The sequence below is a fragment of the Eucyclogobius newberryi genome, unplaced genomic scaffold, assembly GCF_026437365.1.
Source record: "Eucyclogobius newberryi isolate DKJ021-1_F unplaced genomic scaffold, fEucNew1.0.hap1 SCAF_17, whole genome shotgun sequence".
NCBI lineage: Eukaryota > Metazoa > Chordata > Actinopteri > Gobiiformes > Gobiidae > Eucyclogobius > Eucyclogobius newberryi.
In genome coordinates, this window is record NW_027315801.1 from 26,042,744 (window position 1) to 26,060,570 (window position 17,827).

At 43.1% G+C, this 17,827-nt stretch overlaps 1 protein-coding gene across 8 annotated transcripts in view; it reads left to right on the forward strand.

Moving 5' to 3' along the window:
• Nucleotides 1-17,827, forward strand: part of LOC140363216 (serine/threonine-protein kinase WNK2) — a 41,353-nt gene that overhangs the window by 19,777 nt on the left and 3,749 nt on the right. For 2 of the 8 annotated variants that reach the window (XM_072449648.1, XM_072449649.1), the window contains exons 10-26: nucleotides 549-1,319; nucleotides 1,848-2,288; nucleotides 2,942-3,010; nucleotides 3,527-3,907; nucleotides 5,113-5,376; nucleotides 5,543-5,586; nucleotides 5,768-5,927; nucleotides 6,012-6,128; nucleotides 6,297-6,467; nucleotides 6,961-7,012; nucleotides 7,115-7,210; nucleotides 7,635-8,371; nucleotides 8,651-8,705; nucleotides 8,773-8,828; nucleotides 8,956-9,587; nucleotides 9,676-9,905; nucleotides 9,996-10,214. In XM_072449648.1, the coding sequence (XP_072305749.1) occupies nucleotides 549-1,319; nucleotides 1,848-2,288; nucleotides 2,942-3,010; nucleotides 3,527-3,907; nucleotides 5,113-5,376; nucleotides 5,543-5,586; nucleotides 5,768-5,927; nucleotides 6,012-6,128; nucleotides 6,297-6,467; nucleotides 6,961-7,012; nucleotides 7,115-7,210; nucleotides 7,635-8,371; nucleotides 8,651-8,705; nucleotides 8,773-8,828; nucleotides 8,956-9,587; nucleotides 9,676-9,905; nucleotides 9,996-10,214 (4,495 nt within the window). Of the gene's footprint in view, nucleotides 1-548; nucleotides 1,320-1,847; nucleotides 2,289-2,941; nucleotides 3,011-3,526; nucleotides 3,908-5,112; nucleotides 5,377-5,542; nucleotides 5,587-5,767; nucleotides 5,928-6,011; nucleotides 6,129-6,296; nucleotides 6,468-6,960; nucleotides 7,013-7,114; nucleotides 7,211-7,634; nucleotides 8,372-8,650; nucleotides 8,706-8,772; nucleotides 8,829-8,955; nucleotides 9,588-9,675; nucleotides 9,906-9,995; nucleotides 10,215-11,194; nucleotides 11,294-17,827 lie in introns of all 8 variants that reach the window. The other 6 variants (XM_072449646.1, XM_072449644.1, XM_072449647.1 and 3 more) reach the window with 6 other exon arrangements.

Consider the following 17,827-nt stretch of genomic DNA (forward strand, 5'->3'; position numbering starts at 1 on the left):
AGAACTTTTACATGTTCGACATTTACAAATCAATGAGACTTGTGCGCTGGGGCTGCAAGATATGTTGCAATTAGGGATGTCATTATTACGGTATTAGGTTAATTTTATAATCGTGATTATTCACAAAATAATCTTAAGACGATAATCGCAAAGTATTTTTTGTACTATATATAGCCCAAAAAGAAACTTAATTGTGCATTACTTGTTTATTTTGTCTTTCAGAAAGTTGGTCACAAACTTGAGAAATAGTAACATCGTCGTTTAGTCACAGTCTCAATAATTGTGATAATTGATAAATTGTGATGTTTTTTTTCCTCACAATAATTGCGCTTCTTATGGTTTTCTAATTTGCATTACGGTACTTCTTCTAGTAATATGTTTTTTTTTTTTTTGTGAAGTCGTGATTTTTAGTGTGTATAACATTTATATTAAATTCTTGTTTAGGTGCATTATATCTGTTAAACGTCATCACTGTGCCCAGTTTACCAACTTTTTGACCTCACCATGAGTGTATTTGCATAACTTGTGTTTTGCATTTTGGGTATCAGCCTGGTCGGTCCCCGGTCCGACCTCGCTCCTGTGACAAAGGTGAAGTCTGGAGACCCACTCTGAGCCCAAAGATCCGGACTTGTTTTGGCACTGCCGGCAGGAGAGGAAGTGCTCCTGTTATCGACACTTACAGGGCCAACCATTTTAGTCAACTTAACGGGCACATTCAATCACAGAGGTCAATTAGCCCCACCCCGGTAGTCCTAGAGAGCCAATTGGAGTCAAGTCCTACAGAATTGGAAGTAGGAGACGGATTTCCTCCTTTTACGACCTTGCATCATTTATCACCGGAACGACGCCTTAGTGACACCACTGTGAGACCTTCATCTGAATCGACCAATCAGAATTTTGCCGTTCCTGCACGAGGCGGACGCAGGCACTCCGACCTCAGCAGTCTTATCAGTCTAAAGTCTCATCATAACCATTTACTGTCCATGCAAAGGGGACAAACATGCCAGGCCTGCTTGTCTTTGCTTTATATGTGTAACCACCCGCCCCTATCGAGCGATAATGATCTTCAATACCCAAACACTGGAATAACTCCTGGATTTGGACGCCACGGTTTAGGCCAGAAACTGCCAAGTGAAGGTTCGGATTTCTCACTGCTGCAGAAGAACCTTTTTAACATAATCAGTGGCAAATCATCCCTCTGTCCCATGTCAAACTGTCAACACGTGCACCCGGCAGTGGCCCGCCGCACATCCCACAGTGATGGAGATGGCACTTTGAAGACTCAAGTGTTGTCTTTTTTTAGAGACATAGAAACAGTGGTAGGTTTCAAAATGAATTCTTTTTGTGTCCTAACAAGGTCTCGACTGCTTCCTAACCACCCGTCTACACCTTAATCAGTAGAAGTACAGTCTGCATAGAGACGCTCTGACCTAATACCTTTTTGACCTTTGCTCTCTGGGAGCTGCTGCCTCAGAGCATGAGGGTGTTTTAAGTTTTACCTGCCCTTCTTGACTGATACAAATCCTCACATCTCTTCTCCCTGCTCATAGTTTTAGTGCTTTCCGTGTTGCTAGGCTTTCCGCGTCTGTCGTTGACTCTTCACTTGCAGTGCGGAGAACTAATCCCCTGTCCTATTGTTCTTTGCCATTTTATGTCACATATCTTTTACCATACTTGTTTTTCCATCGTATTAACAGCCCTATTTGTCAGCAGTGATTGCAGCAAGTTTTTCCTTTTGATTCAAATATAAACATTGACTGGCTTTGGCGTTTGTACATTTATGTTTTCTGTGTATCTTTGTGGAAACTATTGACAAATGGTTCATTCACTTTTCTCTTTTGTTTTAGGCCAACTCTATAGACAACCAGAACCAGGGTATTCCCGCCGCTCCTCTCAGTACCCTAACCAATGCCGCCGGCTATGCGCCTCTTAATCTTCAACAAAGTCAAGCATCAGCCACATCACAATATGTTGCACAAGGCTACCAAAGTCAACAACCACAGTATCCAACAGGCTTCTTCTCAATGCAACAAACCTATCCCAATTGCGCAGCTCCAAATCAAATGCCATCCAAAGCCACGGCCGAAATTTACAATCAACATTTGACAAATCAGCAGGAGCTCCATGCGAATTTGCAACAAAATACAGTTCTATCACAAAACCAGGCTGTAATTACAAACCAGGACTATGCACATTCCATAAATGGACCACAGCAACACACAGCTCCAGTCCAGTATTCTCAAACGTTTGTGGAGAATGGTCAAAGCTTGCTCGGACATCCAACTCAGGTGAGGAATTATTATTATTACAAATGGATGCATTGATGATACGTTTGAATCTTCAATTGAATTTGCTGACTATATCAAATTTGTTCTGAACTGCCATACAGCATAGCAAATTGAATATAATGCAATACATTCCACATTTCATATTTTTGTAGAATTATTTTTAATCTCCTTATCCGAACATAATCTGTTTTTTTTTTAATCAGTGACATCATTTTCCAACCTTTACCGTCTCCTTTTGTCACACATAACGCTTTGGACTCTGCTTTTTGTCCGGACAAGATGCAAAAACATTTTTAGATTTTTGCACACTCTGACCTTTTCTTCTGTTTCATATTAAATTCGATATGATGGCTTTTCAACACAGTGTCATTTGTTGTGGAGCCTAAATCTTGCTCAAATGCCAGTTTCTCAAATATCTGATTTGACGGTGATGTCAGAGCTGCAAGTTCTATCATTTGGAAATTAGTGGGCTATTGTTACCAGATTCAATTGAAGGAAATGTGTTTTTTCAGAATTAGGTGAACTATTCTGGCTAACATCCTCTCTCCTCGTTTCCTTTTCAAATGTGGGATACTGTATTGTGCAAGGCAGAACATCAAGCCATTACTGTCTGTTATTGAACCTCACAATTATGATTTTCCTTGTATTTATAGACTTCAGCACACCCTCAGCTCCAGGCCCAGCAGATCTCAACTCCTCTACAATCTGCACAATCCTGCCAGGTATAAAAAAAAAAAAAATAATATGCTGTTTTTATCATAAAGCAATGGGAAAATAATACACTTAGAAAACAGGCGTAATGCATATATACTTAAATTAAACTGAAATAAATGGTACATTCTTTCAACGAGCTTCACAGTAGCTGCAGATACATGAGCATTCTATCTTACTATCAGATCTTTGGAGATAAAACATTATTAGAATTATATGCAAACCGCAAAATCATCTGATTTATCTATGATCCCGCTGATTAATTGCATCAGATTTTACTGTTTGCATATCATTTAGACAATCATAAAGGTCCCGAAATCGGATATGTTTTTGGTGTGCTGTGAACATAAGTAGCCTGCGCTTCATAGTATTAAAGAATAAGAGGAACACATTTGTGGGATCCATCATATTGTAAGGTCCAGATCAACCAAATACTTCATGTAATTTATTCTGATTTGGATATTAATAGTCTGCACCGTTTTCTCGATTTCCTTCTTTCCTTTTCTCCCACTTTGTCCTTTCCTAAGTTCCCCCCTCAGTACCCTACAGTGCAGGTGCTGGCAGACTGTGACTCCTCCCTCACCATCTCCTCCAGCTCTATTCTTCCTCCTTCAATCTCTCCATCCCCCAGCCCCATGTTCCTCTGTCCCGGCCCGGTCCACCCCACAGTCACCCCCTCAGTCTCCCCCCTCTCGCCCATGATGGTAGAGAACATGTTGTCTCCAAACATGCCCGCCTCACTCTTACCCTCTCCCACACCGGTGCTGGGGAAGATAACGCCCACCTCTCCATTGCACCATCCACAACCTGTATTTACATCGACATTAAACGCATTACACCCGATACATGCTCACGGTGCCTTGGCTCAGAACACACAGCCTCCTCCAAATGGAAGCTCTCTGACGCAGGTAATTGAGACGTGGTTATGAAGTGGTGATGTGACTCAGACGGCTTGTTTTGTATGTGTTTTTGAAAGTTTGCTGAATTTTGATTTATGCACTTTACTATGTGTTATGTGTTTATGATGCACCCTATGTCCTCAAAGTGCATGTTAGGAATATTGCGCACACACATAAAGCACGCTCACTCAGTCGCAATGGCAACTTAGACAGAACTTAGACTGGTCTGGAGTCAAACTTGCACGTTTATAACATTTTCCAAGAGGAAACAATATCCCAAAACATGTTTTTATTATTTGATTAATGTTACTTTAAAAAGTTTTTAGTTTTTTATAAAAAATTATATTTACAAAATGAAAACAAATCTAAACATAAATAAACATTAAACATATATCATAAATATCAATATAAATTTGATATGTATAATTTGATCATTTGAACATTGACTATCCATAAATGACCAAGTATGAGTTGCATATTAGTGAGAGTGGGTTTTATCCTTGAATCTGTGGCTTTGTGACGGTAAAAACGGGGAGTAAGTGTTATATATAAGTTTGCCCGTCCTCTCGTTTAATTCCTCAGAGGTCGACCCATATCTTTGTTACTCGTGGACTGAGGCTGGTGAAACAGTCAAGGCCTGAACTGTGTTCATGCTCAGTCAAGAGGGAAGATGGGCAGAAAGTCTGGCTTTATGAAACGGACTTCTGTATTATCCTGCATTTGAAATTTGGATGCTAATAAAACATTTTTTTTTTTTTAAATCACCTCCCCCTATCTACACACAACAAACACATTGGGTTTTAAAATATCAAACCATTTTCCATGAAAAAATGCATAAATTAAAAGCCACTGCTTTCCACAGTGAAATGAGGCTTATCAGTTCTGCAGTTTTGAACAGGAAATTCATGGTTCATGGTTAATGGTTATTAAGCTGTTTTAGATGAATATTGTGGTTTACAATGAATGTTCTAGATCCTTATTTTAAAGCACAATATTTTATCTTTAAAAAGTGAAACACACATTGTATGTTGTAATTCAGTACAAAAAATTATTTGATTATTGATAATTAGATAATGTAGGGTTTTTGTTATTTGTAATCCCAAATTCCCAAAATGTGGTTTTGTCGTTAATTTATGTGCGCCTTTTTGGTATTTTAACAATACTATTATTAATATTACAAACAATATTGAATAAAGTATTGTTTTCTCATTTAGCAGGTTCCCCAGCAGACCCATGTCATTCATCATGGAGTGGTTCCCTCACAGTTAGTGCAGCCTGGACAACTCAGCCAGACCACCTCTTCCCCTGTGCACAGCGGCTCTGCAGACAACTGTGTTTCCCAATTGCACTCACAGACCCAGGTCCAGAACCAGGTCCCAGTGCAGACCGAGACCCAAAGACCCATATCAGAGAGTGGCAATCTGATCCAGCACAAAGCACGTGTGGCTGCTCATGGAGCAACACGAACAACAATGGAGGTAAAGGCAAACGTTGGAAAATCTAAGTATGCTCATAAAAAGCATTATTCCGAAAGGAGTAACTAATGTGATAGAATACATTCAGTCTCAGTTCTGTCAAGTCTCTCGTCTTTCAACTTTTATTCTTCAATTCACCCACATATTTTTGTCACTTTTATATTTTTAGGACCAAGCCACAGAGAAACCCACCTCTGGCCAGAGCTATGACAGGTGCCATGTTTTGTTTAACTTTTCTAGCTGCTAAAATAGTAATTTGAACAAAAACTGTTGGTTTATAGTTAAACAAACAATTAAAGGTGATTTGTCTCAACTTACATTGTAATTGTGATGTTTGTTCTATGCTCAAGCTTTTAAATTCACTGCTCTTCATAAGTATTTGTTCTGGCTCCAGCATGAACTCTGATGCCATGTCAGGTAAAGAGATGAGTGATGGCTATGAGGGGACCTATGGGAGTAAATGTGACGGAAAGGTCAGAAAACACCACCGCAAGACTTCAAGAACCCGCTCCAGACAAGAGAGGATCAGCAAGCCCAAACTGAGCATGCTCAATGTAAGCCCTCTGAATATGTATACAATCTTCAAATCCGTGTTCTTTTGTCTGATCAGTTGTGCTCTGCTCTCTCTCTCTTTAAAGGTGTGTAATACCGGGGACAAGATGGTGGAATGCCAACTGGAAACTCATAACCACAAGATGGTCACATTTAAATTTGACCTAGATGGAGACGCGCCAGAAGAAATTGCAACATACATGGTACGTGCCAAGCATAAACTTGAACACTCTAGCTCAGAAATACTGTTGTTTTTTTAGCAGTTTTTTCTTTACAAATGCTAAATAAACAGCACCAATCACAATTAGTGTAGGGTGTGTATTTATGCAACTGGCCAAATCATAGGCATATATTTTTATCTTCCTTTTCAGGTGGAAAATGATTTTATTCTGCTTCTGGAGAAGGAGATGTTTATTGAGCAATTGAAGGACCTTGTGGAGAAGGCTGAGGACATGTTGAGTGAGATCACAGAGGGTGAGAAGGATTCTAATCTTGGAGGGAGCTCCAAACAGAACAGTACAGACGGCACCGCAGACACAGAGGTGAGAAATGAACTGTTGTCACCCTGCAACCTACCTGACCCCGTGCAGCACATGACTTTGGTGAGCCCATCCGAGGCATGTGCTGCACAGGGACCAGTAGAAGTAGTTAGATACTACATTATGTTTTACTAATGCCTAAATACAGTTTACTTGCATACTCTATAATACTGAAAATGGTTAAGTAAGCAAAGAGTCATACTCTAAAATGTGCCAGACTAACTACCGGTATGTGTTTCCTGATGGGACACTGCCAAGCGCTGCAGTCATGCAGAGATTGTGCCTCACGCTGGCCTCAGTGCTCAGGGTGTTGGATCCTAATTGTGTCTTTCATATAAAACAATTGTCGAATTTTTAAATGATGCCTAACAACAAAGTTCAGGGATGATCAGTTGTTGTGACCATGGAATTTTAACTTGGTTATAAACAAAAACATTGCATTAGTATATAAACATTGTACATTTTCACCATGTGTCTATTTTATTTTATTTGTTAGGGTTCAAATGTTATATTTCCAAGCAGCCCTCAGCTGGTATACCAGCAAAATGGTGAGTTTAATGAGTGTTTTCATTGTTTGAGCATAGAATCCAGCTATTTTATAGTAAAAGATTGACTGATGTGAATTTATGGCTTTTTTTTGCCCTTGAAAGTCCTCCACACAGGCAAACGCTGGTTCATCATCTGCCCAGTGGCTGAAATACCCAACGCCGACCCAGAAAAAACATCTCTGACGTCTGCAGATCATGGTAGGCGGCAACATTATTCTGCATCACAGCATTGATTGCTTTATTATGTAATTTACAGCCTCAATTAAAAAGAAACCTCTACATGTTTTTTATGAAGATGCAGACATTTTAATTAATTACATTTCATTGGTATTTATGTGGTTTTGCAATTCATTTATGCAATTATTTTTTTGCCATTATTATTTATGTGTATGTTGTCCATCCTTTTGTGAGTGGTTGTGTAAGAGTGATTCTGCAGTTGTTCAAGGCAGGAATGAAGAGCAGAAATTACACTTGTGCTGACAATGCCTTCTGATGAATTCGGTCAATGACGTAACACTGTAGCACTCAGGAGACCTGGTCTACATTAGTCTGACATTGCTTCTTTAAGTAATGCATGTTTTGCTTTATTTACTTATGTATGCATTTATTTTTTGTTCTTCAGGATCTGAAAACTCGTCTGTCAAACCTACAACTACCAGTGCTGCAGTGTCTACTCCTGCTGCATCTTTATCCAGTTCAACACCCTCCATGCTGTCCCCTACAGGCAAAACGGCATCAGTGCAAGCACAAGACCAAAACATTAGCCAGGCCCAGATACAACAGCCGCAGTCTAGTGTGACTAAACATCCCCTTCCTCCTTCTGAGCTCAGCCACTCCTTTTCTGTAGAGGATCCTTTTATCTCTATGGTAACAGAGATGCCATGCTGCGTCATAGTGCCGCCTGTATCTCTGGAGGTGAATGACAAAGATACAATGGCTCTTACCAATGCATTAACTTCTAAAAATCTAAATAAAATTAGCCCTACAGGAGAAATTACTTCCCAACAGTCAGTAGTATTGCAGCAGCCTTTCTCTTCATCAATGCAACCCGGATCCATCACATCACAGCCTGAAAGTCCTGCACATCAAGTATCACAGACCGCCTCGGGTCAACAGGCTACAAGTGGCCCCCAGGGGGAGTCTGACAGTGACGGCCCACGGAGAGTGGAGTTTGCAGATCGGACAATAAAGACTTTAGATGAGAAACTAAGGAATCTTCTCTATCAGGAGCATGTCCCGTCTCAGTCATGCAGCAACATGTCTGACCAGCAGGCCTCCAGTGCAGAAGACATCAGCTCCACAACAGGATCGGATGGACAAAGTGCAGAGGGAGGACTCGCTAAGATTAAGGAGCCATTGGTAAATATAAATTCAATATTTACAGCAGGAGAAAGACTTCTATGTCTATTGTTTTTATCAAATAAATTATGGTGTTAAAAAAATACATTAAGTCAAAGATTTAAAACCAAAATGGATGTACTGTTTAAGTTAAAAAATAATGAATGCATATGGATTAAGTAATTAAATGTTGCAACCACTACATCTTCTACCACTGGCAGTGCACTTTTAAGAACACTTCAACCAGTAGAGCATAATTATTATATGATGATGATGTCCTTTTGTCGTTTTATTTTTCAGCCTCTGATACCAGAGCATGCAGATGGTGTGAGTGCAGCCAATTCTGCAGTGACCGGTAGGTGTATTTTAGTTTTTTATCTACGAATTTAACAATAGCTTTATTTTTTAAATATTTGTTATAGATGCCAACAAGCACCTGAACATCAAGGACATTCCCTCTTCCAAAAGCCGTTTCCAAGTAAGTAAACTAAACATTACTGTGATGGAATTGCTTATGCCGTTAGCTTGTCAATATTAATATCATGATTCTCTTTGGACCATGATTTTTATTTTATTTTATGTTTTTTTTTTTTTTTTTTTCTCAGGTCATTCCCACCCCTCCAGATGCCATCTGCAATATGGAGAAATGCAAAACAAGTCAAAGCACTTGTAGTTCTTTAACACCCTCTTGTGGTATAACTGGTTCTCACAGTCACACGAAGAGCTTGGCCAAATCCAATAAGTCACACCAAGAAACAAATGACGACACTTCAGAAATATCTAAGCCTTACAGTAATCGATACTCTGCTCCACCAAACATGTTCCAGTTCAGTCCTGTGTCCAGCCCCAATATCACGCCACAGCACATCCCACGAGCCAAAACCATTGACTCTTCCACACATCGCCCACGTCACCACTCCTCGCACCTATATTCAGACTCTGCAGATGAAGTGGACCCTAGCAAGGTCCTGCCACTGTCCCACTCGACTCCCCCTGCCCATGCCCTGACTGAACATAGCGGCAGTGACCTGATGAAAAGGGCAGTAGCTTTTTTGAGGCGTGGACGGAGCAAAAGCGAGCAAAGCACACTTGGACCAAATCGTCCCACCATAGCAATGAATGGCCACGTCCCCTCACCGTCTCCAGGACACACCCAGTCATCTTACATCAGCAGTGACAATGACTCCGAGTTTGAAGATGCAGACATCAAGAGGGAACTGCAGAAACTGAGAGAAAAGTAAATTTAAATGTTTATATTACATGGTGTATGTTGAATTATGACCTGTTGAAGGATGTAATCTACCAAAGTGTTAACTTCTCCTCAGACACATGAAGGAGATCTCCGAGCTGCAATCCTTCCAGAGGAGCGAGATTGAGCGTCTGTACAATGACCTGGGGAAAACACTGCCCCCTAGTGTAGGCCTTCTTCATGCTGCTCCTCCAAGTGGCAGAAGGCGCAGGACCAGCAAACACAAGCTTAAGGCTGGGAAACTGATGAACCCAATGGTGCAGCAGCTCAAAAACAATGTAAACGCTTCTACTAGTGACAGAAAAGGTTTGTGGAGACAGAGGCTTGGGTGTTAAGACTACAGATACATGATTTGAGACATTTAATTGTATAACATGAATGCGTCTGATCCTAAAGGTGAAAGTGCGGTCAGTTCATCCGACTCGCCAGCTAAGAGCTCCCTGTTGTCTGAGGGTTCGACAGTGTCTAGTGTGAGCTCTGGATCCATTATTCAGCCCAGACCTGGTCCAGTCCAAGTCCAGACCCAACAGCCATGTTCCTTGAAGGGCTCTCTCTCCTCAGACAACATTTACACTGGAGTACATAATGACAGGATGGTGACACAAGCTGCACAAGGTACCCAATATACAGTTTATTCAGTATAGTTTCAGAGTTTTATTTGACTGTTGACATAGTTATACATATTGTATTATTATCCCCTAAAATGAATATAATCACATATTATTTACATGTTTTTATGTACTGCAAAGTTAATCAAGGCAAAGTCACTTTTATATAATTGTGTTCAGAAAGTGCAAGATATTAAGAAATAAATTGGTTAGATTCACTTTCTCACATACCGGTAATATTGTCTAATACTCAAGTTCTTGGCATTTGAACTGTTAATAAACTCGTGTCACAACAGAGATCACGTCAAATTATTCTTCTCACACTGGGCCATTCTTTAATCACTCTTTGGGCCCTAATTACAATTTCATATATTTGCACATTATGATACACTTTTGATTGAAATAAAAAGCCATGCATTAGAACTGCACAATTTGTGAAAAATATCAAATTGCTATTTTTCTGGCAAGTATTGCAATTTAGATTTTCGAATTCTGTTCAAAGTTCAGTTTTTCGGTTCATATTTCAGTCTTTTTGTCTTCTCCTGGAAGTGTTTAGAATAAAAGAATCCCATGTATTTCAAAACGCATTTGTCCAGTGCTAAACTACAAGGTTTAGCAGTTTTTAATGCAGATACAGGATATTTTGTTATTTATGAAGGAAATTATGGTGTTTCAAAAATTGCTATCGTTGCAATTTCATTTTTGCAACCGTTGAAATTGCGATTTCAATTGGATTATGATTACTCTTGTAGTCCAACCATGCATTTAATTAACAATACAAACATGTTTATTGTGAGATACGATGACCCTTTATTTGTTCCACAATGGGGGGATTCCAATGATAAATGCCAACTGCCATCTGCTTATATTCTCCTGGTATTTTTTGGCTGTGGCTTTACTAATGCGGGTTTCTAATGTCATTTTCTGTGCACTTTCACATGTGTCTTTCTTGTTTCTTCTCTTCTTCCTTTATATTCATCTTCACAGGCTGGAGCGTTTACCACCAAACGACAGAGAGAGTCACCTATAAATCTAGTAGCAAACCCCGCACTAGATTCCTCAGTGGACCTGTGTCTCTGTCCATCTGTTTGTATTTGTTTTTCTCTATTTCCTTACGTTCATTTCCATCTCTTAATTTAACACATGGTCATTTTCATTTGGCCAGTTTTGCAAACCTTCCACCAAATAAATGCTACTGGGCTGACGCTGTCGAAGCATTTTTGCATCTACAGCTATTATGTATTTAGAGTAGAGACAGTATGTTGTTTTTATAGTATGTTAATACTGACATGGCCAAATTTTAAATTACCGGTAAATTTTAAAAAAGGTAGTCAAAAGAAACCCATCCCCTTGTGTGTTAGCCTTGTTGCCCTGTTGTTATGAGGAGAGCTCTCTGTGCCTCATGTTGGGATGAAGAAGACTGCATGATCCAGGCAGGGCTCTGACGGACACTTGCTCGCCGTTTGAAGGGCTGTATCATTAATATTAATGTTACTTAAACCCTCTATCTCCTGAATTACCTGCATGTTTTGGATTGTAGCTTTCTTTTTCTAGTTCTGTCTATTGTGAGTTTTTATAATTTTTGCTATTTTGTAGGATTGTGACAGGGTTATTCAAAAAGCTGCATTTTTTATTTAGATGGTACTAGATATTTGGATGAGATAAAACCATGTCTGTGTAATCCCTTATTCGTCCAGGAGTGTTCCATTGTAGAAAAAAGATTCAATTGTAGTCATCTGTTCTCTATTAAGACGTTTTGACTCCCATCCTAGAATCATTCTCAATCTGCGAATCGAGTCTGGGAACTTGGATATTTATGCTATTCTGAGTAAGCCCTTCCCTCCGGGCGAACCCTCCCAATAAAGGGAGTATTCTGCTTCTTCTATGTTTTTTTTATGGCTGTTGTTGTTGTTGTTGTTGTTGTTGTTGTTGTTTTATGGCGGTTGGCATCCAATTGTTGCATTACCGCCAGACTTTATTTCTCAGACTTTTCGTAGTCCTCAGACTCTGTCGTAGTCCGTAAAAGAACTCATTCCATTGCTTTGGTGTTACAAAGCCCATGAGGTCATGATATGTCTTTGTGACTAGAATAGTTGTTGTTGTTTCAGAGACCAACCGGCTTGAGGACTACGAAAAGTCTGAGGAATAAAGTCTGGCGGTAATGCAACAATTGGATGCCAACCGCCATAAAACAACAACAACAACAACCGGCTTTATTCCAGGGAGACTCTTCTTCATCTTCCTCTCCTTCTTTGACGTTCGGTGCTTCCACCGTACAGCTTTATTCTTTAGGCTTCATTCTATAGGCTTTAATATTTCCACTGATGTTGTTGCTTGGTAGCCGTGCGTCCACGAGACTGGACGAGGACAGGAGACCACCCCCACCCCCACCCCCCCATCTCGTCACTCTGATCACTCTGACTCGGCCGGGTTGGCCTTGTGGTTTCGGAATAATGGGCGGGAGTTCAATCTGCGGAACGTTCTGGCGATCCAGTCACAGGGTTTGTGTCAGGCTGTGGTTGCTTACTTATGTAGCACAGGGCTGGGTAAACGTTTATAGAGGTGGGGGGTGTTGGAGACTGAGCCGAGGATGAGGAGCAAGAGGATGTCCTAACGCGCTTTGTTGTTGTTGTTGTTGTTGTTTTATGGCGGTTGACATCCGAGTGTTGCATTACCGCCAGACTTTATTCCTCAGACTTTGTCGTAGTCCTCAGACTCTGTTGTTGTTGTTGTTGTTTTATGGCGGTTGGCATCCGAGTGTTGCATTACCGCCAGACTTTATTCCTCAGACGTTTCGTAGTCCGTAAAAGTACTCCTTCCATTGCTTTGGTGTTACAAAGCCCATGAGGTCATGATATGTCTTTGTGACCGGCTTCATTCCAGGGAGACTCTTCTTCACCTTCCTCTCCTTCTTTGACGTTCGGTGCTTCCACCGTACAGCTTTATTCTTCAGGCTTCATTCTATAGGCTTTAATATGTCCACTGATGTCGCCGCTTGGTAGCCGTGCGTCTACGAGACTGGGCGAGGACAGGAGACCACCCCCACCCCCATCTCGTCACTCTGATCACTCTGACTCCCCACAAGCAGACCCCCATCACTCCGACTCCCATTTAGCGCCTTTAGCCTGTTTTCTATATCTGCCCAATCAAGCTCCTTTGTTCCAAGGAATCTCCCTGCAGCTTTAGCAATGATCCTGATCCTTTCAGTTCTGCTTTGAGTCTGAGCAGCACAGTTTACAACATCCACCATAAAGAGTACAAAATCCTCTCTATCCACAACCAGGGTATTCTCATTGATTCTGGAACCTGCACACTTGGGACCTCCACTCTTGAAACCTTCACACTTCTTGGGAGCCACGCTGGCCTCTCTCATTTCGCCCTGGCTGGGAGCAGCGCTGGCTCCTCTCTCTGTATTTACTCTAAACTCGTTACTTGAAACTTTCTTGACTGCATCTGCATAGGATATACCTTGAGAGACCTTTATTTTCTGCACCTCAGCAGCTCTTTTGCTAAACCTGCATCCCCCGTAGGCAGAGCTATGTTCTTCCCCACAGTTACAGCACTTCAGTTTTGCACCCACGTCACACTTCCCATACTCATGATCTCCTGCACATTTACCACACCTTTGCCTCCCTCTACAGACCGCTGCAATATGCCCAAAGCGCTGGCACTTAAAGCAACGCAGGGGCGGCGGAACATATGGCCTGACGCTATAGCACATGTACCCAATGAACACCTTACTAGGCAGGCACCTCCCTTCAAGTGTTACCATTACCGACAAGCTGTCACATCTTACCCCAAACCGGGTCACCTTCAAACGCCTAGCGTCCACTACCGTAACTCCCGTCAAATTCTCCTTAACTTCATCCACAGACGTCGCCGTAGGGACACCTACGATAACTCCTCTGACCGTGTTTCTTTCAGCATTAGACACAAGAATGTCCTTTCCACCCAGACGTTTAGTTCCAATCGCCTTCCGTTGCTGAGCCGCGTCCTTGCACACGACCAGCAGCGAGCCATCTCTAAGGACACTCGCACTCTTGATCACTCCCACAGCTACAGCCAGGCTCCCCGACAACGCCACCGAATTCCACTCCCCAAAGGATGCACCATCCTGTGCAAGCTCCACGATCACCCCACAGTCTCTGCTCTCACCCCGGACATCAACAGCCCCAGCCCCATCCCGCTGCCCATTCCCAGAACCCTCGGACGAGCCAAGGGACCCTCCACGTTTCCGGGCACGTGCAGGCAGAAAAGGCCGCTCCTCCACGCCGTCCAGAACGTCTTCCATCCCCGATCCACTCTCCTCCGCCATCTCCCGTCTCTCCAGCCGTTGTGTCAGTAGTCCAGTGCCTCGTAGTCCTCAGACTCTGTCGTAGTCCGTAAAAGTACTCCTTCCATTGCTTTGGTGTTACAAAGCCCATGAGGTCATGATATGTCTTTGTGACTAGAATAGTTGTTGTTGTTTCAGAGACCAACCGGCTTTATTCCAGGGAGACTCCTCTTCATCTTCCTCTCCCTCCCTGACGCTCGTTGCTTCCACCGTACAGCTTTATTCTTCAGGCTTCATTCTATAGGCTTTAATATGTCCACTGATGTCGCCGCTTGGTAGCCGTGCGTCTACGAGACTGGGCGAGGACAGGAGACCACCCCCACCCCCATCTCGTCACTCTGATCACTCTGACTCGCCACAAGCAGACCCCCATCACTCCGACTCCCATTTAGCACCTTTAGCCTGTTTTCTATATCTGCCCAATCAAGCTCCTTTGTTCCAAGGAATCTCCCTGCAGCTTTAGCAATGATCCTGATCCTTTCAGTTCTGCTTTGAGTCTGAGCAGCACAGTTTACAACATCCACCATAAAAAGTACAAAATCCTCTCTATCCACAACCAGGGTATTGTCATTAATTCTGGAACCTGCACACTTGGGACCTCCACTCTTGAAACCTTCACACTTCTTGGGAGCCACGCTGGCCTTTCTCATTTCGCCCTGGCTGGGAGCAGCGCTGGCTCCTCTCTCTGTATTTTCTCTGAACTCGTTACTTGAAACTTTCTTGACTGCATCTGCATAGGATATACCTTGAGAGACCTTTATTTTCTGCACCTCAGCAGCTCTTTTGCTAAACCTGCATCCCCCGTAGGCAGAGCTATGTTCTTCCCCACAGTTACAGCACTTCAGTTTTGCACCCACGTCACACTTCCCATACTCATGATCTCCTGCACATTTACCACACCTTTGCCTCCCTCTACAGACCGCTGCAATATGCCCAAAGCGCTGGCACTTAAAGCAACGCAGGGGCGGCGGAACATATGGCCTGACGCTATAGCACATGTACCCAATGAACACCTTACTAGGCAGGCACCTCCCTTCAAGTGTTACCATTACCGACAAGCTGTCACATCTTACCCCAAACCGGGTCACCTTCAAGCGCCTAGCGTCCACCACCGTAACTCCCGTCAAATTCTCCTTAACTTCATCCACAGACGTCGCCGTAGGGACACCAACGATAACTCCTCTGACCGTGTTTCTTTCAGCATTAGACACAAGAATGTCCTTTCCACCCAGACGTTTAGTTCCAATCGCCTTCCGTTGCTGAGCCGCGTCCTTGCACACGACCAGCAGCGAGCCATCTCTAAGGACACTCGCACTCTTGATCACTCCCACAGCTACAGTTAGGCTCTTTGACAATGCCACTGAATTCCACTCCTTAAAGGATGCACTATCCTGTGCAAGCTTTATGATCACCTTACAGTCTCTGCTCTCACCCCGGACATCAATAGCTTCAGCCTCATCCTGCTGCTCATTCCCAGAACCCTCGGACGAGCTAAGGGACTTTTTTACGTTTCCGGGCACGTGCAGGCAGAAAAGGCTGCTCCTCCACGCCGTCCAGAACGTCTTCCATCCCCGATCCACTCTCCTCCGCCATCTCCCGCCTCTCCAGACCGGGTGTTGAGCAAGGTCTCCAAGTGTTAGATTAGTTGCTTTGACTTCATGGGCCTAGGAACGCCAAAGTGATGGAGGAAGGACTTCTAAAGGATAAAACGACAAAGACGTCCCGTGACCTCATGGGCTTTGTAAAACAACAAAGACGTCCCATGACCTCATGGGCTTTGTACTTCCAAAGCACCGAACGTTAAAGAGGGAGAGGAAGATGAAGAAGAGTCTCCCTGGAATAAAGCCGGTTGGTCTCTTTGTTCCAAGGAATCTCCCTGCAGCTTTAGCAATGATCCTGATCCTTTCAGTTCTGCTTTGAGTCTGAGCAGCACAGTTTACAACATCCACCATAAAGAGTACAAAATCCTCTCTATCCACAACCAGGGTATTCTCATTAATTCTGGAACCTGCACACTTGGGACCTCCACTCTTGAAACCTTCACACTTCTTGGGAGCCACGCTGGCCTTTCTCATTTCGCCCTGGCTGGGAGCAGCGCTGGCTCCTCTCTCTGTATTTACTCTAAACTCGTTACTTGAAACTTTCTTGACTGCATCTGCATAGGATATACCTTGAGAGACCTTTATTTTCTGCACCTCAGCAGCTCTTTTGCTAAACCTGCATCCCCCGAAGGCAGAGCTATGTTCTTCCCCACAGTTACAGCACTTCAGTTTTGCACCCACGTCACACTTCCCATACTCGTGGTCTCCTGCACATTTACCACATCTTTGCTTCCCTCTACAGACCGCTGCAATATGCCCAAAGCGCTGGCACTTAAAGCAACGCAGGGGCGGCGGAACATATGGCCTGACGCTATAGCACATGTACACCTTACTAGGCAGGCACCTCCCTTCAAGTGTTACCATTACCGACAAGCTGTCACATCTTACCCCAAACCGGGTCACCTTCAAGCGCCTAGCGTCCACCACCGTAACTCCAGTCAAATTCTCCTTAACTTCATCCACAGACGTCGCCGTAGGGACACCTACGATAACTCCTCTGACCGTGTTTCTTTCAGCATCAGACACAAGAATGTCCTTTCCACCCAGACGTTTAGTTCCAATCGCCTTCCGTTGCTGAGCCGCGTCCTTGCACACGACCAGCAGCGAGCCATCTCTAAGGACACTCGCACTCTTGATCACTCCCACAGCTACAGTTAGGCTCTTTGACAATGCCACTGAATTCCACTCCTTAAAGGATGCACTATCCTGTGCAAGCTTTATGATCACCTTACAGTCTCTGCTCTCACCCCGGATATCAATAGATTGGGCAGATATAGAAAACAGGCTAAAGGCGCTAAATGGGAGTCGGAGTGATGGGGGTCTGCTTTTGGGGAGTCAGAGTGATCAGAGTGACGAGATGGGGGTGGGGGTGGTCTCCTGTCCTCGCCCAGTCTCGTAGACGCACGGCTACCAAGCAGCGACATCAGTGGACATATTAAAGCCTATAGAATGAAGCCTAAAGAATAAAGCTGTACGGTGGAAGCACCGAACGTCAAAGAAGGAGAGGAAGATGTCTCCCTGGAATAAAGCCGGTTGTTGTCTGAAACAACAACAACTATTCTAGTCACAAAGACATATCATGACCTCATGGGCTTTGTAACACCAAAGCAATGGAAGGAGTACTTTTACGGACTACGACAGAGTCTGAGGAATGCTTGGTAGCCGTGCGTCTACGAGTGGCAGCTC